This window comes from Falco punctatus, assembly GCF_963210335.1.
Source record: "Falco punctatus genome assembly, chromosome: 2".
NCBI lineage: Eukaryota > Metazoa > Chordata > Aves > Falconiformes > Falconidae > Falco > Falco punctatus.
The window spans coordinates 18,845,345-18,869,753 of NC_137581.1; the positions used below are offsets into that span (position 1 = coordinate 18,845,345).

Below are 24,409 nucleotides of genomic sequence, written 5' to 3' on the forward strand. Positions count from 1 at the left end.
GCTGCTCTGTCACTTTAGAGCGAGCGTGGGGCTGAGCCGGCAGCATCCCGGGCATTTCCAGCGAGCGCCCGCCAGCAGCCCGGCGCCGACTGAAATTTAGGCGTCTTCGGAGAGGGGAGGAAGATCCTCATCTTCCGAAGCCTCCTCAATGAGTGCCAAGCTCTCCAAGGAGTTGAGGCTGTCCCTGCCACCTTGTCTCCTGAACAGGACATCCGCCACTTTAAACGCCAGCAGCACCTGCATCACGCAAGTGGGTCAACTCTTCCAGTCCTTCTCATCCACGCTGGTTTTAATTGTCCTGGTCACTCTCATCTTCTGCCTGATTCTCCTCTCCCTCACCACCTTCCACATCCACAAGAGGAAGATGAAGAAGCGGAAAATGCAAAAGGCTCAGGAGGAGTATGAACGGGACCACTGCACCCGCAGCAGCAATAGCAGCAGCCAGCACCCTGGGACAGGGGTGCAGGGAGAGGCACCCCAAGGAAGAGACAGCCGGCTGGGAAGACCCCCCCAGGACTTGGAGATCCAGCGCCCCTCTCCCCCTGCAGCCCCGAGCTGTCAGCCAGCACGGGCTTGTTTGGACACAGCTGGTGCGGGGCTCCTGCAGACGGTGATTTTGTCTTGATGGTTTGGGGGAGACCTCACGAAGGCACTGGTTGGTGTTTGTAAATACCCGAGTGATTAATCTAGTCCTGAAGAAGAAGAAAACATTGCTAATTCAAACGAATGAACAAGCCCATGATCCAAGCGCATGACAGATCACATTGCGTTTCTCATTGACTGTGTGAGGAAAGGATGCGTCTTTTTACTGGAGAAGGAGCTGCTCGCAGCTCCAAATATCAAGTCATCCACCTGAAGGAGAGGGTCAGGGGTGGGGAGTCCCTTTTCCCTGGACATCATTACTCCAGGGACCAGGACAACCCACTCTCTCGGGATTCCTGCTGCTCCTTGTGTCACCATTGCATGGCGTGGGTTGGGGCTTGAGTGAGTGGCGTGGGGGGAGAGGCAGGTCTGGCGGGTGCCTTAGGACCCCCTGTCCCCTTGGAGCAGGGCGACAGTCCACCCTGATCTCTCCTTTTGTGCTAGAACCGATGCCCCTGTCCCACCCGTCTCGCTCCTTCCCAGGAACTGGATATTGTTTTGTGTAGAAATGGCCACCCTCGTTCGGGCTTAACTGCAGGTGCCCTCCTGGCCCCATGGCCCCATGCCCCCCAGCTGCAGCACTGAGCCTCCCACTGGGGGGATGCAGCCAGCTGTCTGCACAGAGCAATGCCCGAGCTTTCCTCTCCCCTCAGCTCCCTTCATCTCTTCAAATGCCCCACCCCCCATCCCCATGCCGTGAAGCCTGAGACCCAAACCCAGTACCGTTTTGTGGCAGGGTGAGGTGATGTGCAGTAACTTGCCCATCCTCTCCCAGGGGAGGTTGTCCTTGTACCTCCTGTTGGTCCTGAAACAATCCAGTTCTGCACCAGGCACCCCGCACTGAATGCCTGCATTTACAGCTTTGCCTCCCAGCAAGGAATCCTGCAGCAGTACAGAGCTGGCTTATACTTTTTTAGGCTGATACATATTTTTAACCCTCCTAATCTAGAAGACAGTTAGGGACACTCAATTTTCTCCCCTTTCCCCTCTTGGGGAACAAACCACGCAGTTGTGCAAAATGTCCACTCCTAAACCCCGGCAAATACTTATTTCAAAAGTGGCTGGTGTAGTGTCTCCCTAGCAAGGACCGTGAGTTTTTTTGTCTGAGGATGGCAGGTGTGAGTGGCTGCCTGGTGCTGTGTGTGCTGGAGGAAGCAGCGTCGGGTACAGAAAAGTGATCAAATCAATGACCATTACTTGAAGGTGCCTTAACAGAGTGCCATATCCAAACTTTGAAACATCTTGTGTGGTATCATAGCCGAGGCAGCCCTCTACTGTGCGTATTAACATCTAAGAAATACAGCAAAGAAAAAGTGATCCCGATGGATTTCTTCTGCTGCTGCTTTTTTTTTTTCCTCCCCTCTATACAGGCATTCAAAGTGATCTGAGGAGATAGTATAGTCCACAGTTTTTAATATTGTGTATCCGCTTATTCGCTCTGTTGTATTCTGCCTCCCAGGGTGGCTGTTAGGCTAGAAAAATCCTAGGCTCGCACATCAGGAGGTCAGGGGCCCTGAGCCGGGAGTGAATGCCATTAACCAATTTAAAATGGGGGAAAAAGGGTGGCAGAAGTACTCCATAATCGTGTAATAGCCCCACAATGCAGTGGTTTCACGGCAGTGTTTCTGTTTCCCAGTTTTATCCCTTTCCAGTCTTGCCTGTCCTGATGGGAAATTGCTGTTGAGTTTGGATCTGTGCCTCCAGCGTTTTAGGCAAGTACTGTATCATCCAGCTTATGGAGCTGCTCTACCAGCTGAGGTTAGTGTGGCAAGAGTACCTGTGACAGAGTGGTGTTTTGCACATTGCAGTTTGACAGGGGCGATGGCCGAGTCTCACCACCAGCCAGTACGATCAGATGCTAATGGCTACTTCGTTGTTGCTGGGCAAGGAAATTGGCTTTGTTTTGTTCCCCCTGATAAAGGATGCATGAACTTTTGTGTTTAACCTCCTTATGCAACTGCAGCACAGTATTGCACCACAGGGAATAGATTTAGGAGAATGAAGAGTGTTCAGTGAACAGTAATGGAGCTTCCTGATCGTTGATCTCCACTAAACAGAGAGATATTACTTTTCCCTTTATTTTGTGCCTTTAAAAAAACCCCAACAACAACCCACAAAAAAACAGCGTATAATTTCAAGTTTTATAAAAGCAATAAGATGTTCCAAATCACTCCAGTGCATTTCTGGTTGATGATTCTACTTCTTTAGTGTCTGAAGTCAGATACTCTCTCTTCTGCCTTATGCACTCAAGGCATGCAATAATTCCCCAGAAGTGTACTGCTTGTCACATCTCATTGCAGTTATAAAATTGCCCTATTTTTGAAGAGAAAAAAAAAAAGATGGAGATACATATATATATATCTTTATATATATTATGGATATACAGGTATATATATTATTTATACAGTCTCATGACACTAAAAGTAGTTGCAAAAATGTAACTAGGATTAAAATATGCTATCATGTAAAACTCTATCCTCTGTTAATTAGCTTTGATTTAATATTTTAATCTCTGTATTTATGTAAATCTGTGTAAATTGTCGTCTATAAGTAAAATTTCATACTGACTTTAATTTTCTCAGAACTGTGAGCTTCTTGTGGTGTCATTTAAGATATTTTTATTTCTAAAGTTAAGTTGTACAAGATATGAAAAGTTATAAATTCCTGTTATCACACAGAAATACTGCAATAAGGTTCATGCGTATTCCCAGTGCACAATCCGATCTTGAAGTATTGCAAGCTTATGAGGTTTAATTGAACAGTCTCAGGAGATCTAGCTGATACAAGCAGGACACGTAGGTTTTCATTTTCATGAAACAATAAGCAATCTAGGGAATAGATGTGGATTTTTAAAACAGAGTTTATGCTTGGAGGGTCTGTCAAATCAATTGCTTCAAAACCCTACAGCTACAGCTAAACTTCTGCACTTAGCATTCAGTATTAATAAGGCTGATGCTTCTTTCCCCTCCCCCCTCCTATTTAAACTAGAAAAGTGTAGGAAATTGTTCATATTTCTAAAGCATACATTTTCAGCTAACTGTGAAATTGCCCAAAGGGTTTTGAATATACATATTTTATGCAAGTGTAATATCTATGTATCTGTATCCACATATTTAAATATTTTTGTGTAACCTTTTCTACGATATTTGATAGAGCTGCCGGGTAAACGCTTGTACCATTCTCTTACGTAAGGAAGGATTTATAACCCCTTGATGCGGACATTCTTTTTCCTGTGAATTTGCACTGGTTTGGCAAGTTATGATGGAGACTGAGCAGCTGAGTGCTGGCTGCTGAAAGCCCAGACAGTCTTTCCTCTGCTAAGGGACGTGTCCTCTGGCTGGATTTTCCTGGTTCTGAGTTGGAGCCGGTTGCCCACTAGCATCCCGCATGTGTAAGAACAAGAAGTGCTGTGATGCTCAACAGTTCCTGCACGGTCCAGCCGTTGTTCTGTGGAAGAAGCATGACAGCAGTGACTTGTTTTGTAGATTCTAAGTGAGAACTGAGAGCCTGCCGGGTGACGTGGTGGCAGTGCTGGGGCTGGATCAGAGAGTCGGCAATGCCTCGTCCTGTGCTCCCGTCCTTGGAGCCTGCTGCTGCCCCATGGCTTCTTCCTCCAGGTCCTGCTGGCATCAACACGAGTGGCTTCCACTGACTGCCAAGAGACTTGGATCCTGTCTGTAGTCCACACAGAGGGTGACAGCTCTCTACATCACCACCACTGGCCCTGCTCTGCACCCATCCAGACAGCGTCCATGGGGATGGAAGCCACTGCATCCCGTGAGGGCTGGGATGCTTCAGCTTGGCAGCACGGGGGAACCTGTGCTGCTACTGTCAGCTCTGCTTCTATGGACTGAGGCATTTAGGTTTCTACATGGATCCTATGCGGATCATGGACAGGGAATGTCATTTCATTAAAATGTGTCATTCCAGCATTTTTTTCTGTGGGGGTTTGTCTACTGCAAATGTGGTCTCAGATGCAATTTGCAGGCTGTCCATCCAGACATGTTTTAGCTTTTGATACATCTATCTCAGACATATATCTGTATATATAGAGATATATTTTGAAAGAAATGCTGGACAAAAAGGAAAAGAACAGGGACCCCACAACATGGACAAAACTGTCCTATGACTGAAAACTCAGTTTGGTTTTTTTTGCTTTTATTTTTAGTTAATTTTAAAGGCTACCGTCTTTAATGTAAATAGCAAGTTACTCTGTGATTAATGTTTTCCATAGCATTTCTGAGTAGCTATCTTGTTTCTGGAATGCTATGTCCAGTGTTACGAAGCAACTGTGCTTTTCTTCTATTGTTATGAATATGAGTGAAGCTTTTATGTAGGGAGGAAAAAGAACATGATTTGACTCTTTAGACAGGACTGAATTATTTTAAATCCAGTTGTAGGATTTGGTTGATTTTATTTTTTTTTTTTTCCTAGTGGTTATTCTCTCTGCACGTTTGTATTTTTTCTATGGGTACTTCAAACCCTACATTTTAATAAGTATGCAAGATATGAAGGGAAACGTGAAAAATTAAGTAGGAAACATTCTTTTTCTTCTTTTATGTAAATAGAATTTATAATGACTTAGATACCATTTCATTACATTTCTCATCTATATAGAAGTTGGCATGACTCATATACAAACCTTTAATAATGCTTTTGATTATGTTAGAAATTAGAACTACTTTTATCCAGGACTGACTTTCTCATCTCTTTCTGGTATCTAATTCTTTTTTTTTTTTTTTTCCTCTGAAGCCAAGTTTTCCATCTGATGATTGCTAAATAAATTTCTAGTAGAACAGAGCCTCCTTCTGGTTTTAGTCTTTTACGTGTAGGTTTCTGCTTTGAATCCAGCCAATGCCATAGTGTAGAAAATGTGTCACAAACTTGCAAGAACTGGATGGTGTTTGAACCTTGAGGAGAGAGGTGACTGTCTGACAAGCAAACAGGTGAAATGCCTGGCAGTGGTTATAGTCAGTTTTCCCATTTGGAGTTGTGGAAGTGAAGCCTCCCCATCCCCTGGATGGACCAAGGTGAAGGGTGACCCATCCCAGCCACAGCAGAAACAAGTATCAATCTCCTTCCTGATACTGTTGCTCTAAACCACCATTTTCTACGTGACATTAGATCTCATTTCTGTAAATCATATGTAATATATTTCTTATTCAAATCAAGAAAGTGTTCATTGCTTCATTGGTACTGTATGTTCTCTGTGGATAACTAGAAGAATTCATTTTCCAACCCTTTTAACCCAATACCTTCACAAGCATCAATTTTGTATGAGTAAGGAAATAAATAAATATTTGGATCAGAACACTGTCAGTAAAAATTGCCTTTATTCATATAATCCGGTGTTCCAGTTGGCTTTTCTTTGTTGTTTTCTTCCTTGAAATGGAGCAATGTAATTCATTCATTATTTTACTTTTCTGAAGAGGACAAAGAATTTGAAGCAAGCAGGTTTTGTTGATTTCACAGTAATACCTTGTCCTCTGTTTTCCAGACTCCCTCTAATCAAACAAAATTTTAACCTAATATCTTCTGAAAGAAGTCACATATAACAGGTAGATTTCTTTTCTTTTATGGTTTTAGCTTTGCTCGCTACACAGTCAATGACAAAGTACAGGTTAAAACTTTTCAAACATCTTGTGATGTAAAAATAAAGTATCCTAGGGGATTGTGAGTACTGTAAATAAGAGGTAGGCATAGAAAGTTAGAAGGAGAAAATATTATCTTTATAATACAATAAAAGCAGCATGTGCTGGAAGATGAATTCATGATGTCACTCACACGTTGTGAGACTCTTAGCTTCCAAACTATTTATGCAATAAGTGCTACATAGCTTGTCTATTAAACCAAGACATGGAACCTGCAAACATACAGCCCTGAAATGAATAAATTAAGTGTCATAGACATTAAAAAAATACTGATACCATAATACAAATGAAAAGAGTTTTTATGCTAACCACCTGCCTTGGATTATTTGAGTGCTTACATTTGGCAGCGAGGTCCAAGTGGTATACTGCACAGCTGGGAGACGGATGGATGGGCACGATTGAACAGCCACACCGAGAGGCTCAATTTAATTTTTAAGGTGAAGCGGAATATGTATTATGAAGGAAAGCCAAGACAACTAATGTTTATTTTACCATTTCATCACTCATAACACTTTTTTTTCAGCGCAGAAAACAGCCTTGCGTGGTTTTGAGCAGAGTGATGACTAAGATAACAAGAATATAGGAAAAAAACAATCCTTGGGAGTAAACCCATCACTAATGAAATTAATGGTATAACCTCCCTGAATTCAGTGGGGCCTGGACTATTGGACTATGCCTAAGTTGATACCAAATCTCACTCCCTGCTGGCTGTCCACCCCTTGCCAGTGTCATCAGAGTCTTGGTTTTTGCAGTTCGTATTTCTAGGGAACATGGATTTCTCTTGTCTTTTTATTCGTACTCCATACCCAGCTGGGGTATGTCCCACCCAGTATGTGGGGGACAGCGGAGGATGACCTGGGGATTACCTACATGTGACATGTTCATGCTTGCTTTTCTTTAGCTTTCGTTGTGTCCCACTATTGCCTCTGAATCTGGCTCCCCGCTAGAGAGCCTGATAGTCTTTCCATAGCATGGGCTGTGTTGGGCAGGCTTGTTTCTTCCTTCCAGTGGGCAATCTCAGTTTGTCTGATATTAGAAAAATCTTCCTTCTATCAGTTGGTTTGATTTCTGTAAAGATACTGTAGGACTTTGCCCTCACTGATCTAGCATTGTCACATGTTTACCCATAGCCCAGCCATAAATATGGTATCAAAATCTTTGCAACAAGGCAGAAGTTTTTGAGAAAGTGTTGGACTTCAAACAGTCTGAGAAATCCCGGCGCACTTCCCGACATGGTCCATTGGCTCTGGAACAACATCACATTTCCTAATTAAGTTGCCAGCCCTAGACCAGAGGCTGAAACTGCTGACAAATCATCATTCTTTCATATCAAGAACACCACTGTAAGGAAAAATACCAGTTGCTACAGAGGAGAGACTAAATAAATGAGAGGATGTGGTGATAATATGGGCATTAATATGCAAATATATATGTAAAACCTGTGAGACAGACAAGGTCAACTGAATGTCTAGTAACAACTGACCACCCTGTCCACATTTTTGTCTTTTAAATCAGATTATCACAATCCATTCTTTTACTTGTGATCTTGAATGCTATTAGACTATATGCTTTAACTTTGTTGCTCAGCTAGAACAATCACTGAGCTTCTGCTTCTCTGTGAATGCCAGCTGGACTGTTTAAAGTGTGTTTGTTTTCATTATAGAAGTACAGTTTCTATTAAACCATCCTTTTGACAAGCCTCACCAATAGCATAGGGGAGCCTTCACTTCCAGCACATGTTAGAACTTGTTCAGTCTGGCAGCACTGATGTGTAAAGGAGGACGACTGTCCAGCTGATCATATGGGGTCACTGCAAAGATCTGTAAACAATGATTGCATTTCAACAGAGAGTAAGAAACGTGTAAACCCTGAGACACCCATCACTTTTTACCTACCTACAATGAAGCAAGTTCAAAATATCTCTGCTCACCACTTGAGTTGTTCTGGATTTATATACCTCTAGAACTGAGCTGACTATATGGGCCATTACCTATCTGACAGAGCTTTTCTAAAGTCAGTTCCTCCTAGGGTAAAGGGATGATGAAGAACCTGGTGGAGGAGTGGGAAAGGTAGCTGAAATATGACAGATGGGTTGTAGTATTACTGTTTGCCTAGTGCTGTAGCCATACTGCAGGGATAAGGGCAGGTTCCTTAGGCTGGTGTGCTTACAAGTGGGAAAAAGTAACAGTACCACACAACTCTTGGCATCAGATCTGGGTGTAATGTCTTCTATGAATGAAAACTTCAGATATTATAGCTTCCAGAGAGAGAATGCTATGCTGCTATTAGGCCTCTTCTGTTTCTTTTCAGAAGATTTGGTCTAATGTTCTGGAAGCGGAATCTCAAATTATGTCAAAATAAAGTGAACAACATGACGCTGTAATCCATGTGAGAAAGCTGCGCTTCTTGGAGACACCAGGCTGACAAATCTATCTGTTTGTAGCCCGGGGATTTCACCACCAGAGAGACTAATGCTTCTTCTCTGCTGATGTGCACCAGCAGTTGCAGCGAGCAGCCAGGGGGAGGAACTGGGATTCCCTGAGCACACAGTCCTCATTCAGCTCCTTCAGACTGATGGAGGCAGTGAACTGGCAACAGCAATAGCTGTCAACAGGAAAATGGAGAGAAAACACACACTTCCCATCATGTAAGGCATGGAAGGAAAACAACCTTTAGTCACACAAAGATCTTGCTGAATTAGCACTGGTGATCTGGTAAGGAAAATCTCCAGGATTTCCTTCACAGTATTTGCAGTAACTTCTCATCTTGAGGTTTCTGTTTGCTTTCCTGTCTTCTCTCCACTGCCAGCACTCTTCCAGACAGCTCTACCTAAATTCGGTGTTTGGTCTTCCCTTATTTATTTTACTCTGAAGCAAGTTACGGTACACTTGCACGAATGTATAGTGAATGAGTTAGTGGATCGCAAGGGAGCAACAACCGCTGGGAGGGCTATGGAGTGGCATCCCGCAGCAAGGGGAAGGATGCAGAGGCACTGAACTCTTCAGTACAGTTTTGCGAGGAAGGGCTTATGAGTGCCATTTATTCTATCTGGTGCTTAATATCCACATTGTGGACATCTGGGATTAAAATACAGGTAGCCTGCTGTGGCTGTGGAGCTTCACCAGGCTCTTGGGTACTGTCACAGCTCACTGCCACAATGTACACAGCCTTCTTCACACCCCATGGTGTCCAGCTGCATTAACTTGCTTTCTCCCTTTACCCTTTGAATGAGATCCTTCTTGTTTCCCCAAATATCCTCCTGCTCCCCTGTATGTCCAGCCCCACACAATGTCTGCAGCTCCCACCCCTGGTCTGGTCGGCTTGCACATGGCACGTATGCAGCTGTGTGGGTGCAGGTGAATTGATCAGTGTAGACAAGGTCCCACTTATCCCTGCCTTCCTCCATGTGCAACTGTCAGCATGGGCTTGACCCCCAGCCTAACCACCCTCAGATCTCATAAGGAGTCAGCACCATTCAGCTCTCTGCTCTTCTGTCAAACGCAGGTGAAATGAGCCAATGGATGCAAAAACTGTTGGGGGAGGACAAATGACAGGCAGCTGGGCAGCGAATGCGCCTACACAATGATGCAGGCGTTAGTGAAATAAGTTATTTTTCACATCTCATGAATTGTAAGTAAATTTCAAGACTTTTCTGGTGCCTGACTCATAGTTTTGAAATGTTTGGATTTGGCAGTGCTACCCAACAATATCGTTGAAGCCCATCTGTGCTGTTTATACGATCTTTCTTCAACCCCTAGGCATTGTCTGTTTCCTTTGATTTTCCAGACTGTAATCTTTTGAAGCAATAAATTAGGGGTTTGTTTGATAATTGTGATGGTTGTGTGAAGATTGTTCAGAAGGTGAATCATAGATTTCTAAGACTAAAAGGGGATCTGGAGACATATAGCTACAAAATTATCTAGTCTGTCACAGACAGGATTTCAATCCAGTAATTCATGTCTCCTGCCTGGCAGGTCCGGTAGCACAGAAGCATTAATTTTTTAGAAAGAGAGTTGTAGGTGATTTCCAGCTTGCAGGTGCTGGTGAATCCAGTTCAGACTTCCCTAAGTTGCTTCAGTGATTACAAATGTAGCCTAAAAATAAAGGGTTTGTCCCTTCAAGGCAATATTTTTTAGTATGCAGAATGAAGTTAGCATATGCAGTAGTTATTAAGACACTGTTAAAAACAGACATCTGGCAAGGAAGGTAAGCCATCTGTGAAAACACAGTTCCTATTACATGTAATAACCCAAAGAAACCTCCATTATAAATTCACAGCTCTGGGAATGTAAGCAAAACAGTGTCCTGGGGGAAAAATATGGGAAAGTGTTACATATGCAACCATGTACCTACTCAGAAGGTGTCAGCGGAAATAAATGAGATGTTTGTGGTTGCTGTGGAATTTTGCCTTGCTAAAGCTATTTCTATACATTTACCCTCCCCTTGCTTCATGCTTCCCCCTTATTCCAGTGTCTCTTTAGCAAAAAAATCTTATGCTGAACTTCCAAATATTTCTTTGCTTCTCACTAACAGCAAAGCAGGGTGAGGTTTTTTTGACCTGATACTCCATTGAGTGGATCAAGGGCTGGACCAAAATCCTACTGAGATTAACGGGAAGCTTATGTCCATTCCATTGGGATTTGGATTATATCAGAAATATTCCTGATGCACATCTCATAGTTTTTAGGGTCTAGTGTGCAACAGCCCTGACGTATTTGCAAGCTCAAATAGGTTTTTTACAGTTAAGTGTCTGAAAAGTATTTTGCTTGTAGCTTATACAAATTTATTTTCCAAAGAACACTTAAGGACATAGAATTGTCTCATTAGATTTCTTAAAATTAGAATTAAGCCTGCCATTTTATGACACTTTTTAGGCTAAATTACAGGGATCTGTAACTGCAGAGGAGAAACGAATAAAATGTAGTAATATAACCTCCTAAATTTATGGACAATTTCATTTTATCTAAGAGTACTCAGGTTTCTTCTCATGCTTCCTCCTATGAACAGTGCAGTGGTTGTAGTGCTAGCAATTGCAAATTTCTTTCATGGATTTAAAGGGGTTTGCAAAATAAACCCATCAGGCTCTAGGGCTCTGCTGCAAATGAAAGTCCCCTTCTTCCTCGCCTCTGAAGACAAAGTCACCTTGGTCCTGGTGACCAGGCAGAGACCCAGCAGCAGTCAGTTTGAAAGCCTGGGTAAAAAGCATGATGCAGAAACTCAGGGTTTGCCAGGCTGATTGGATGTGGGATGGTGATTTTGGACTTGAATTGGCCCTCCTGAGAGCCAAGACACTTATGTTTGTCCTGGTGCAGGTGGAAAAAATTGAAGTCTTGTTCTTTCAAAGATGACTGCAGTTGAGAGTCCCTTAGTGGGCTGCATACAAAGGCAGAGGCCACCTATGGTCCACAGCTTCTTGCATTTCTATAAATATAAAAAATATATATGTATATAAAATTAGATGTGTATGTTGTATGTATCTGTATATCATCCGTATACATATATATAGAAATTTTCACACACAGATTTTGGTCTCATGACTCTTCTGGAAGCCCAAGATTCACTTTAGAGTTAATGAAGTTTTCAGAAAAGTTTGGGGTTAGTTGTTCTTTTCTAGCTGCTTTCATCTGTGTTCTCAGAAAAGAATCATCAGTTATTGAAAATTCTGGTTATTTGTAAGAGTATAAGCAAGTGGCATCAAAACAATTCTCTTCCAGCTTTAGCTCAGAGGTGATCTTCATTTTGGTTTGTCCTAAGAGAAAGAAAATATAATTCATACTGATCAATGATTATTTCCTAGGATATCCAGATAGAAACAAGGCAATGCACTGAAGCAAGCTGGCATTTTTCTTTTAATTGATAAATAATTCAGAAAACAGCCACAGGATAGTGCAGGAAACATGCCTTCTAGTGAAAGCCTAAAAACCTCAATCTGTTCTGCTTACTCAAGAAAAAGTTGAAAGGTGATTTGAGCACAGTCCTACATTGGCAAGATATTTTTCGTGGGGTGTAATTGGTTAGAACATAATAAAATATCCTGATGTGACACAAATTGTGGAAGCTGCTGCTATAGTGTAATATGGAGAATATTTTTTGATAATAGAGATAATACATTGGGCTATGGTAGATCCTTATAATTTTGACTGCTTAAATTCTTGTGTTATTCTAAAATGTCATTACTTCTAAAGAAATTACAAGGTTGATGCCAAGATTTTTGGTTAATGATATTCCTCAGATGGATTTCTACAGGAGATAAAGACAAGACAATTATATCACTTTCCTTTAGCTTTCAATCTTGGATTGAATTTCAATTGTGGATCAATCAAGATCCACAAAAACTATTTTTCGTCATAAAATAGACTTTTTGTGTAAAGGACAGTATTTTTTTGCAGAAAAACACACAGAAACTGACAAAAAAAAAAAAAAAAGAATTTCTACATTTTTATGTCACTTGTATTTTTGTTACATGGCTAGCATTTCCCAGAGGTGAGGGTTTCTCTTTGCTTTCTCATAGCACACCTTCATTACTGTATGACACATTCAACTGATGGAGGACTTTCAATACTCTTGACAAACACAGTTAGGTGCATAATGGTAAAGGTCACCTTGAATGAAACTCCAGTTCCCTCTCCTACACGCTTCATTTCAAGAGGTGAATTGAAAAGTTAAAAAATGTGTAAAGAAGATAATTTTGGGAAAGACAATATCACTGGATTAATTCAGCATTATCAACTATAATTAAGGTTGGTCATAAGCTGAAAATATTGTGGGGTTCACTAACAACCTTTCTGTAGATCAAAGACCAAACTTTATAGTTTACTGGGTAGGAACAAGATAGCAGCCCTCTAGAAAGTCCTCTAGCAGCACTCTCTGTGCGCTCATGGGAATCTCCCAGAGCAGAGCAGTGGGATGTATATGTATGCAGCTAGGGTTGAAGTTTTTATGCCAAGTTGTTGTCGTGGTTGTCTGGGCCCGAGGAGCCTGTGTTCTTTCTTTGCATGAAGCTTGTTGTACAGAGAGAAAAAGGTATTACCCAGCATCATACTGGAAGAAAATGGTCACCTGTCCTATAAAAGTGGACTTGTTAGAACATATAGATTCATGGGCACTAAATTCTGTTGTCTGAAGAGAGTCATTAAGCATCTCGAGACTTTTGCTGCATCTTTTAACCTCATGGACAGATGCAGAAATTGCTTCCTAACTCCTGAGTGATGCAGGTCAGATTCAAAGAGCTAAAGCTCTGTACATGTTGGATGAAAGGAAGAAATTACTAAAAGACTCAAAGCCTTTGTGCAGTGGGGGTGTGCTGTTGAGTTGAAAGGAAGCTATGAAATGAAGAACAAAAGAAAAATGGGTGGGAAACTTCTTCCAGGCTTTTCTTTTCCTGATGATCTCTCTGAGCCACTGGTAGTGTCTCATGGCTGTGGGCAGAAGGAGCAGCAAGAGCTGGGTACTTGGGAAACACAACACGTCAGCTTCATTCTTAATGCACATTCAGAGTTAAGCAGAAACTAGGTGTGGGAATTTAGATATGCCTTTGGGACCTTTGCCTGCTTTAGCCACGTAAATCCTCTGTTGGATGTAGCCCAGTTAATACCGTAGGATGCAAGACCCAAAAGTTGCAGTGTACAGGTCTTTTATTGGATCTAGCTTTAAACATTTCCCTCACATTTTTTTCTAGTGAAAACCCTTTCCACCCCCACCCAATTCTATATTATAGCTACACTTACAAAAGAGTGGCTTATATCCTTGTGTAACCTTATATCCTAGCTCAGATTCCCTTCCAAAACAGATGTATTCACTCCCCACGGTTTTGTCTTGCTGTGCCTCCTTTTCAGATTCAAATCTATAACAAGTTTATACTGATGCGGTTAGCTATCTGTATAATTTAAACTATAAGCTCCTTGGGGTAGTGACTTTGTTCACGTGTACCAGGCACACAAACGGTGCTGTATAAACACAGAGGATATGCCACTAATTAGTAACAGCTCATTTCAGTTCCAAAGGTGACTTATACAAGCAGGGGGCTATTTTAATACTGTTTGCTCCAAGGACTGTCTTCTATGTAATGCAAAATGAGAAGATCATTCCAAGTGTATGGAATTGTTTGTGACATTAATTCAGTCCCAGATGTGTTGAATTGTTCCAATATGGTAGGGTGAGAAGCTGAAACCATTGAAAATTAATATGGTAGGTTGTTAATGTGCTTGATTATAAGGGAATTAGAACACTCATTGAAATGTTGTCAGCTGAGTTTAATTTCCAGTGGATTTATTGAGCATGAAACTCATCGATGAGGTTGTATTGTCCTGGATTTTGCTTTCCCAGCAACATTGTATTTCCACTACAGTATTACCATTACAGGTGATATTCTTTGCTCACTGAAAACAGCAAAACATTTGTAAATGTCATTGTCCATGGCACAGTGATGTGCCCTTTTCAAGGCTCTTTTCTGTAATGAGAGTGACCTCAATTTCTGTCACTGCTCATAGATGACGGAGCTTGCAAACTGTCCGTTCTGCTGCAGAGTTGCCAGCAGTGGCAAAACTATCTGTACTTAGATGCAGAAGCATGCGGTGTGTTGCCCACCAAGGCACAGAGAAATGGCTACATTGGTCTTTAAATCACTTAATTAACTTAAAAAACACTGCACATTTTAGTAGGAATTGGAGGCAGGTGATACATTTACAGCTCAGGAGACTGAAGTCTCCAGTCAGTCCACTTGGCTTCTGCAGCTTGTAGCTGCTGTGTGGAAACCAGCTGCCAGTACATCTGGTATTGTACAAGGACACCCATTTGTGTGGGTGAAGAAAAAGTTCAGATCTTCTGCTAAAGCCAGTTTGGGTTTACAGGTTTCTCATTTATCTCTGAGGCTCCTACCAACAAGCCACCTGCACCCACTATTGACCTGATTTTGAATCAGCTGCGGAGGGCTAGCACCACTGAGCCCTTGAGCTCTGCGGCTTGTTATATTCAGCCTCGTGTTTTAGCACTGGTCATCTGGAAGAATGGTGAGATGCCTAAGAATGGGTGCTGTAAAAGCTGTTGGGCTGGATGAGACTTCCCAAGCTATCTAGCTGTAAATACTAAGAAGGGTTTAAAGCCACGTAAAATCAAGTATTCAGCCTAACTAGGAATCCTCAGGCACTTAAGAGGCTGATGACTGCCTGTGCTTGGCACCTGGGACCCATAGGCATGGGCTTTTCCTCAGATGTTGGGGTGATGTTGGAAGAGAATCCTCAGACTTTGGAGAGCTAAGCTCAAATTCTTCCTCAGTCTATTGTGATTTTAAACCTCCATCTGGAAAAATAACTATCATGCTTAAGAGTATGCTGGGATGGGGTTTTCTCAGCTTTTTTTTTTTTTTTTTTTACTGATTATTCCTTATTTTGCATGGATTGATTTAATATATTCTGACCTGGAATGGAAATTCAAGCAGAGTATTTTATTGATTGAATAGAAGTTCTGAGCTCTTTTTACTGCTGCTTCTTCTGAGAGATAGTGGATTATGTTGGACAGGTAGAACACAGGGGATTTTATCTTCCTGTATGGAAGTGAAGTATTGGTGTCCCTTATGAAATGCCTGTTGGAAACATTAGGTGATGACAGGTATTAGTATAGCTCCTGTAAGGCAGACATGAAGTAAAAAATGAGGGGAGCTGTCATGTTTGGGAGACGTTGCTGGAGGTTTTCTTCTTTTGTAGTGGTTCTGGAGTCATCTGGGGGATGTGAAACTGGCTTGATGGGCTTTGTGTTTGTGATACATTACTGCTGTTTAAACCACGTTAGGGCTTCTAATGCTTATCTGCACTCTATACTGGACCACCAACTTTCTCCTTCGATGATTTTTTTTGTTTTGTGTTTTTGTCTCTCTATTGCATTTTACATTGATCATAGCTACAAACAGGATTTAAGACCAAGGGGAGCCGAATTCCTGTGGCATACTTTAGGTGTGTTGTGTCCTGCACTCATGAATAAACTGATTACTAAACTGTGGTTAGAAAGGAATTTTTCTCTAGGTGAGACTATCAGATTGTCAGGGTTGTCTTTGCCCTACTCTGCATAGCTGTTAAAGCCTGGCTGGCAGGTTTTTTTAACCACTTTTAAATCTTTTTTTTTTTTTTTCCCCTGTTATTCTAGGTCATTGGTGATCTACTTGCTCTCCTGTGTAACTGCAGCTTAAGGTTGATTTAAGGTGGTAGGGAGTACTCTATGGCTGAATTTAGCATACCCTTTTGACCTGGATAATCACTGTGTGGTTATCTGGGGTTGCAGGGGATGGGACTCAACAAACCAGGCCCATATTCTTCTTTTTTACCCTGATCCAGAAATATGAATTCAGGATCTTCAAATTCCAGAATATGGACCTGGTTGTCTCCTTTGCCAGCTGAATGCCTGTGATGTGAGATCTATGTGTAAAGAGTGCAAATGAACAGGTAAGAAGGATGCCTCAACCTACTGGGCATATGAAATAAGTCTTGCCAGATAACTCTATCTCAACTAGGATGGTTCAGTGCATGCCCTATGGGAGATGCTAGGGGAAACCCACACCATTTAATCCCACACCACTGCACCATGAGGGAAATGTTTCATTCACTCCAATCAAAAAGGCATGATTTGGGCAGACTCTTCCATCTTTGCCATCTGCCCAGCCTTACGAAGGCAGACCAGGCAGTCACAATGAGAAAGTACAGTGCCTACCTCAAGAGAAGGAGAAAGATGGTGGAGTGCCTTGAAAAGAGATAGATGAGGATCATGTCTGTCTTCTGCTGCTTCCCTCCCAAACCAGGCTCATGGATTGTTGGGGCTGGAGTTTCAGGTTTTTCTTTGGCCAATCTAATACTCATGTAATATTTCAGCACTTGAAGGCAGGCAGGTCACTGGCCAAAGACTGACTCTGTCCCTCCAGGGTAGCAGACAGGACACTGTGTGGATCTTAGATGGGCAGAATAGCTCCTTGAGGGAGGTGTAAAGTCTGTGTGGTTGTTTTAGTATGTGTTAATTCTGTAAAAATCTTGGTTACTTCTGGAGAGGAAGTTGGTGTTTCTGTTATTCTTACTGTTTCCATTGTTCCTTGCTTCTTCACTTGGTCATTCACAGAAACTTCTGACTGTGACAAATACAAGAAAAACAGTGTAATTCCAGTTTCAGAGAACACCCTGCTCTTTTCACAGATAGAACTTCAGCTTCATTCCTTGAGATGCGTCTGCATTGCATGTTGGAGTCCTCCGGCAAGCTTCAGTCATGTGGCAGCTCTCCCACCATTAAATCGTGTCCCTGAAGGGAGAGGGAGAGAGGTGAAGGTAGTCACAGTGGAGATAGGGATGGGAAGAGATGGAGGTGGGATGAGTAAATGGCCAACAAGCTTGTTCTCACACACTGTAATTAAGACCAGAAGCTCATGCAATAAAAATAGTTTCTTATGTAATGCTAAATACTACTATTTTACTCTAATTTTGATGACAATTTTTCTGTTTCACCGAACACTGTGTGGAAAGCTTCTTACAAATGAGCTCTTAAGTGCATCATGTAAAATTTGAGCATGCCAAAATAATCTGCTCATTTCAAAGGATCTGATGTACTGAGGCTTTTTCTTCCTAACTGCCCATGCAGTGCTTCAGATTGCTTATTAGAGCAGTTAGGCATATAGAATATTAATAAGAAATATCATGCTTTTCTATTAAATTAAACTGACAGTTTAAAATTCAAAGACTTTTTGGTATCTTATTTTATGAATTGTGGGCTGCTAATGGAGGAAACACATTCAAGGTGATTTTTAGATCATTTTTACAGGAAAACTACTGCTAAAGGACAAGAACTTGAATCGCTGCATTTCAGTACAATGTTAATGCAGATACTGTCCTGGATGGTCATAAAATGAGCATATTTATGAAGACAAGATTTCAGATTATTTCACTGTAACTGCCAAATTTAAAATCTGAATGGTAAACAAAGGAACTAGTTTCAGGCATTAAAAAAAATCTGTTTTAAAAGGACAACTGTAATGAGGGCAAGTGTTCATAGATCTGTTCTGTATGCATGGATTTTCCATATGTGATAGAAGAGTATAACTAAGGGATAACAGAAAATAGGCCAGGAAGAAATAACATCAGCTCATCAAGCCTGCTCCCCCTTCTCCTGCTGTACCAGAATAGGGGACCTGTCTTTCATCGGTGAGCAGTTCATTAATCACTGATCACATATCATCACACTTGGTCATTCTAATATAATGTATAAATTCTTCTATAATTAACATGAGTAAACTGCAGGGTTTCATAAAATTTGGAAGTGTATCTTTATATGCCTTTTTCAAGGACAGTGCAACAGCCCTTATTTGCAAGCGGCACTCAGCTTTGACAGGAATGTCCCCGAGGAACTGAAACCAATTTGTGAGGTGAAGTGTTACAGGTTCTTGTCAGAGCTGGTCAGCACAGTCATAAGATTTTCCTATTGTAGTTTTGGGGTCAGTGCAGATTCCTGCCAGCCTGGTGTGGTGGTTAAAAATTGTAACTTATTTCATGAAGTCTGGACCACCTGAAAAAAAGTGTAGATTTTGCATAGCTTTGGAGGGCAAGGAAAACTGGTGGCATCACCTCAACCTTGTAGACAATAAGAGATGGGGACTCCCATTTGGGAGGGAAACCTGAGGTCACACTAAGACTGTGCAGATTTCAGGGGACTGCAAATTGAATTTGTGTTCCTTTAGAGCAGGGGTCTTCAAACTTTTTAAACAGGGGGCCTGTGCACGGATGACGTGGCAGGCAGTCATCTGCAGCTGCTTGGTTTCTCTCCCCAACCCCCGGCGTGTGTGTGGGGGTGTGTGTGTGTCTGTAAATACCGGGGGCCGGATTGAGGACCCTGGGGGGCCGTAGTTTGAGGACCCCTGCTTTAGAGGATAAGCCAAAGGTATAAAGACTCTTAATGTAAATGGAATTTCTCTGATCAGGTGTGATGCCTCTGTCTGTACACAACACACAGAGAGTGCATGTGTGTCTTCTTAATATATCCCATGGTAGGCTCTAAAAGTATTAACTGAGTCTGAAGAATTGTACAGCCACTCTGCATAAGCTACACATTGCTTGACTTTTTCTCTGTAATCAGTGGGTTGCTGATCATGCTGCGTAGTTTCCATTGGGACTATATGAGATGCTGTGCAATAAAAGCCCCTAATCCTTTATAGTACCTTCACCTGAAGCTTGCTTTTCCTCCAAGTCACCTTCAGGCCATGGAGAGCTTTCAATCCTGAGTTCCCTCTGACTCTCACTTTGTTACTACCAAGAACTTTCCCAGTCAGCCCTCTCTGCCTACATCCTCTACGGGAAGAACCTTGGGAAAGTACAGTTCTTCTGATGAGCCCTGGTCCTCAGGGCATGGATTCATCTTGTCACATCTGGTTGTTGTATAAATACACAGACCATGTAGCAGAAAGTTCATAATCTAAGCAGAGAGAAGAGTTAAATGTGGGCAGAGAGACAGGACACGGAACTGGAAAGTCATCTGTCTGAAGTCACACAAATGATCAGTGCTAGCATTGGGAATAAAAGAATAACATCCTGGGCTCTCTGTACCGGTGTGTAGGTGATGCTAACTACCTGCCAAAGCTTTTGCAGATGGCTAAACGTCAAGTACATTTTAAAATTAATTTTTCCACCAGAAATAGTTTTCCAGTCTCCTCAGGTTCTTATACTTCCCCTGACGCAGACTTCCTTTTTACCATCAAATTGCAAAGTCTAGCTTATCTAACACAAGCACATGAAAACAAGCATGATGCCTAAAGAGAGTACCTGTAGACGTGGGTGCCTCCTCCCTAAGGAAGTGCTGCAGTGAGATATCTGTTTGGATTGCTTTTGACCTCAGTTTTGTCTGTAGTCAGTGGAAGGAGATAACCATCAGAAGGACAATTCAGCCTCAGATTGGAGACAGTTTAAGTATATGCTGCAATTTAGGTGAGATGACTTTGGGCTCTGTCATAAGAAGGGTACTTTGCATCTCTGCACAGTGAAGAGAGAAGTGACCACTTCCAAAAAGTAGTGGATGCTTATCACAACAGAGTGTAAATGACTGGTAGATATGAAACATATTCATTGGCATTCTTTGCAAGTAAAAGAAAAATATTGAACACTCATGACACCTTTTTCCCCCCCCTCAAGATTTTGTCCTTTCTTAGTGGTGTAAGACAAAGGAAACAACCAACCAGTTCAGATCCACTTGGCCATAAAAAATTTGTGAACTGGTTGGAGCACTCATCTACTGAAAGGATCCTACATGTTTTCCCTTTTGTTTTCTTAAAATATTCAACATTGTCAATTGCTTTAAGTAATGATAAAACTGTTCCTGAAGCCTTCAGCATATTGGCTGCAAACCAGACCCAGTGGTGTCTTTGTTTCATGAAATGGCTGTGATTCAATGATAAACATAGCCAAAGGGGAACATTTTGGTCAAAGTATTTAAAAAAAACCCCAGCATAGTGTTTCCAATTAGTTGAAATCTGCTTTAGTAGGACAAAGCAATATTTTCACAAAGGTTTTTTTCTAGCTATCCACTTTCTTTGGGACTTACAAGGGTGAGCTGAAGGACCCACTTTCTTGACTGACCATTTAGAGTTAGAATCAAAATATTGGCAAGTGCTTTGAGCATGTTCAAGTCAAGAGGGATAGGAGGATTTGGGGTGCGCTCTGGTATGTTCTGACTGAGTTTGGCTGATATGGGCTGAAGCTGGAAAATACTGGATAACCCCAGGCACAGGAGGCTGTGGGGTCTCAGGAAGAAGGGGTGAGGACAGGGAAACCTTAGGGGCATTTGTGGCAAAGAAGAAAATCTGGGTTACTTGCACAACAGAAAGGAAGGTGGGGAGTGATGGGAAACATGGATATTTGAGAATGGGTGACAGAGAGCAGCACAGCAGCACTGATGGACCAAAGCAGGAGTAGTGAGAGAATGGGACCATCCCACTTTTTCCACTTTTTTTTTATTTTATGTGTTTTGGGGGGTGGGGAGGCAGGAGGGAGAGCAAAGCAGGCAGAAGGAGGTCATTACCATTCCATACAAGACAGAGTGCTACTAACCCCCAAACCTCTCCCCTACTTCAGCCTGCTGCTGGTGCCCCCCTTACTGCCGCTGTCAGTCAAGCGCGAGCCTGTGCCCCTGCTGGCTGTGCACAAGGGCACGATCCGGGGTGGGCTGCAGGTGAGCTCTGGGATGCTCTGGCAGGGGACAACAGCTCAAGCCCTCTGTGCACAGTAAGGCGTTTGCTCAACCAGCCTGTGCTGAGCAGGCACAGCATGGCCAAGACCCCTTTTATTCATTACTCCCCCAGCTGCCTCAAGTGCAGCTCTTCCAAAGTGCAATGCAGAGGTGTTGATGCTGAGGGTGCAGTTTTGTTGTCCATTTGATGTGACTGAGCCACCTGCTCAGTTGTTTTTTTCTGGGTTTTCAGCTAGATCAGTTCCCTGATCTGACCCGCTGTGCATCCACACAACACCTTGTGCTGGCACAAGGGAGGGAACATGGTTGCTGTCAGAGGGCAGAACTATCCCTTTAGATAACAGTCCAGACTTAGGTCAGCTCAACTGAGTTATGAAGCCAGAGCTGGATCTTGAAGGAAACAGAGCTGGCTTCATGGACACAATATGGATGTTAACTTCCATATGTGAAAATATTGTCCTCAACTACTTCCTATTTTAGTTTTGTCACACACATCATGGGGTTACTAACACTTCCCTATATAAGGGAAAGGTCAGGCATAGTTGATCAATGTTTGTGAAATACCAGGTGCTACAGAAATCGAGTAAGAAATACCATCTCAGCTTAGCTTTGAATAAGACACCTAGCAAAGCATTGAATTCCTGCTTATTATAACACTTAAGCTTTTCAAGCAACCCACTCATTGTGTGGCAGGTCATACTTTACAATGATACTAATGCCAGAAATATTCAAAAAAACCTCAGGGAGATAGGTGCAGGCTTTTAAATGTACTTGCAGTGACTTGCCCCCCCAAGTTTACAATCTGTTTTTTGTGTATTCCTGGAGTGCTGAGCACAATGGATCTGTAATTGAACAGCATAACTTCTGTGTAGAAGCTAGTGCAGTAAGTCATAAATAAAAGAAAAAATAAACTCAGGTTCCTAATGGCCTGCAGACAATGACACATTACAGTGCGGTAATACACAGTATGTAAAGTAGGGAAATTAGAGCCCTTCCTTGTCCCTATCTTCTGTTTTCCTCACAGGGGAAAAAAACTATATGGATTTTCATGTCTTATATCTGAAACACTGGGTTCACATTTTTTGTGGCAATGATTTAATTCAGTTTCTCTTAGAGATGATATCACATTGGTAGATATAGAAATCTCACCTGGTGAGGAGCTGCAGCTGTGAGGGAGGTATTGTGATGGTGTTTATAGACTAAAAGTATGAGCGTGATTAGATTACATGAAATAGCATTTATTTTTATATGAAATGCTAAAAATGAGAGGAAACCTCCATTTGTTCCTATTTAATTTATTCTTCCTGCATGTTGAGCTCAGACTTTGGGTGACTTGGAGTGTGAAGGTAAAGTGATTATTAGCATGTAAAAGACAGTATGACAAACCAACATTACCATAGAACAACAATAAAGGAAAGCCTATCTTGATCTTCAAGTCGAGATCCCTCCTATTGCAGGTAAACATGCCATTTCCTCGCTTCTGTGAGCATATCAAGATCAGTCAGTTTGCGGGTGAAAGCAATGGGGAGAAACAGAAATACTGTAGCATTACTGAATGTTCCATTGTTCATTAAACCATCATTCATAATTTAATGGCAATGATTAGAACGGTTGGTAACAGGAGATTGGGAAACATGTCAAAACAGAAATGGCAGATAAAAGAAAATCTAAACAAAAAGCAAAATCACAGGCTCATATTTTTTTGCAATCCCACAGCATGGCTGTGGGATTTTTGTTCAGCTTCTTTCTTGCAGGTAGAATTTCTTAGATCTAAGCATATGAAAAATTGAAAGACTAATTTTATATTGTATTTAGAAAGGAATGGATTTATTGAATACTTAGACCTGCTGAAGAAAACATTTGTCTAATCTAACCAATATACCAATAACCAATATAACCAATATGATCCCTTTTACATGGCTAAAACCTCTGTGGAAGAATAGCTGAAATATGAATCCAGCAGCTCAGATTCAGGAAAGGAAATTAAGGAGTTCTTCGTGGCCTTCTGTTAGTCCCAACTGTTGCCTGGTAACTGTCTAAAAATTAACTGTGCATCACCTGGCTTCTAAGGACCGTGGCATCACTAGGAAACCTGGCATCTGCTGCGTCTTACATTGAATAGCAGAACTTCATGGCTTGGTTGTTATGATTTTTTAACAAAGTCAGAAAGTTTTTCAGCTATGCAACTGAAATGCTTATGGATGCTTATGGTAAAGTCATTTAAAATATTGTATAGACTAGAAAACAAACTTGTTTTAAGTTATGGAAATTTCATACAATCCATTTCTGCTGCTGTGGCATCCTACAGTCTCTTCTTTCTTTGGAAGGTGTAGATACTGCTTTTAATTTTTTTGATAATATCTGTACTTTCTGAGCTTCACCCAAGCTTTGCACGAGACTAGGACCTCAAAACAAAATGCATTGACAGAAGCTGCGTTATGGATACTCCTGAAATAGAAATCTGGCAAGCATACCTAGATGATCAGTTGAACCTTGACCAGATTTGTAAAAGAAACTGGGTTCAGAAAATTCCCAGGCTGCTTGATGCTCCATTTGGATCAGATTTTAGGGACAGTTTGTACCTGCTATCCTAATAGCAGTGCTGAGAAGACTATGAAGATTTGGATGGATATAAGTGGGAAATACGTGACGTAGTTATTTAACTGGGTGAAACCTGTGTTCTGCAAGTCATAGAATCATTTTGGTTGGAAAAGACCCGTAAGATCATTGAGTACAACCATAAATTATTCTATTGAATTGAGCAATTAACCTGGGTCTGCAAGCTGCTCCCTGTTTTATGCTTCTGACCACTGACCACTGAATCTGAAGGCACTGCTGCAAAACTTATTTTAGAGCACTGGAAAATCTGGTTGGAGGCAAGTTTTTTTTTCCAAATTGTTCACTTACAGATGCTG

The 24,409-nt window shown here is 41.8% G+C and overlaps 1 protein-coding gene across 1 annotated transcript in view; it reads left to right on the forward strand.

The window, feature by feature from the left end:
- The window catches only part of LOC308058926 (uncharacterized protein C11orf87 homolog), a 39,272-nt gene that overhangs the window by 767 nt on the left and 14,096 nt on the right, over window positions 1-24,409 (forward strand). The window contains exon 2 of the mRNA XM_080375522.1: window positions 1-24,409. This exon is cut by the window's right edge and continues 14,096 nt beyond it. Within this exon, the coding sequence (XP_080231648.1) occupies window positions 149-625 (477 nt within the window). The 5' untranslated portion in view covers window positions 1-148 and the 3' untranslated portion in view covers window positions 626-24,409.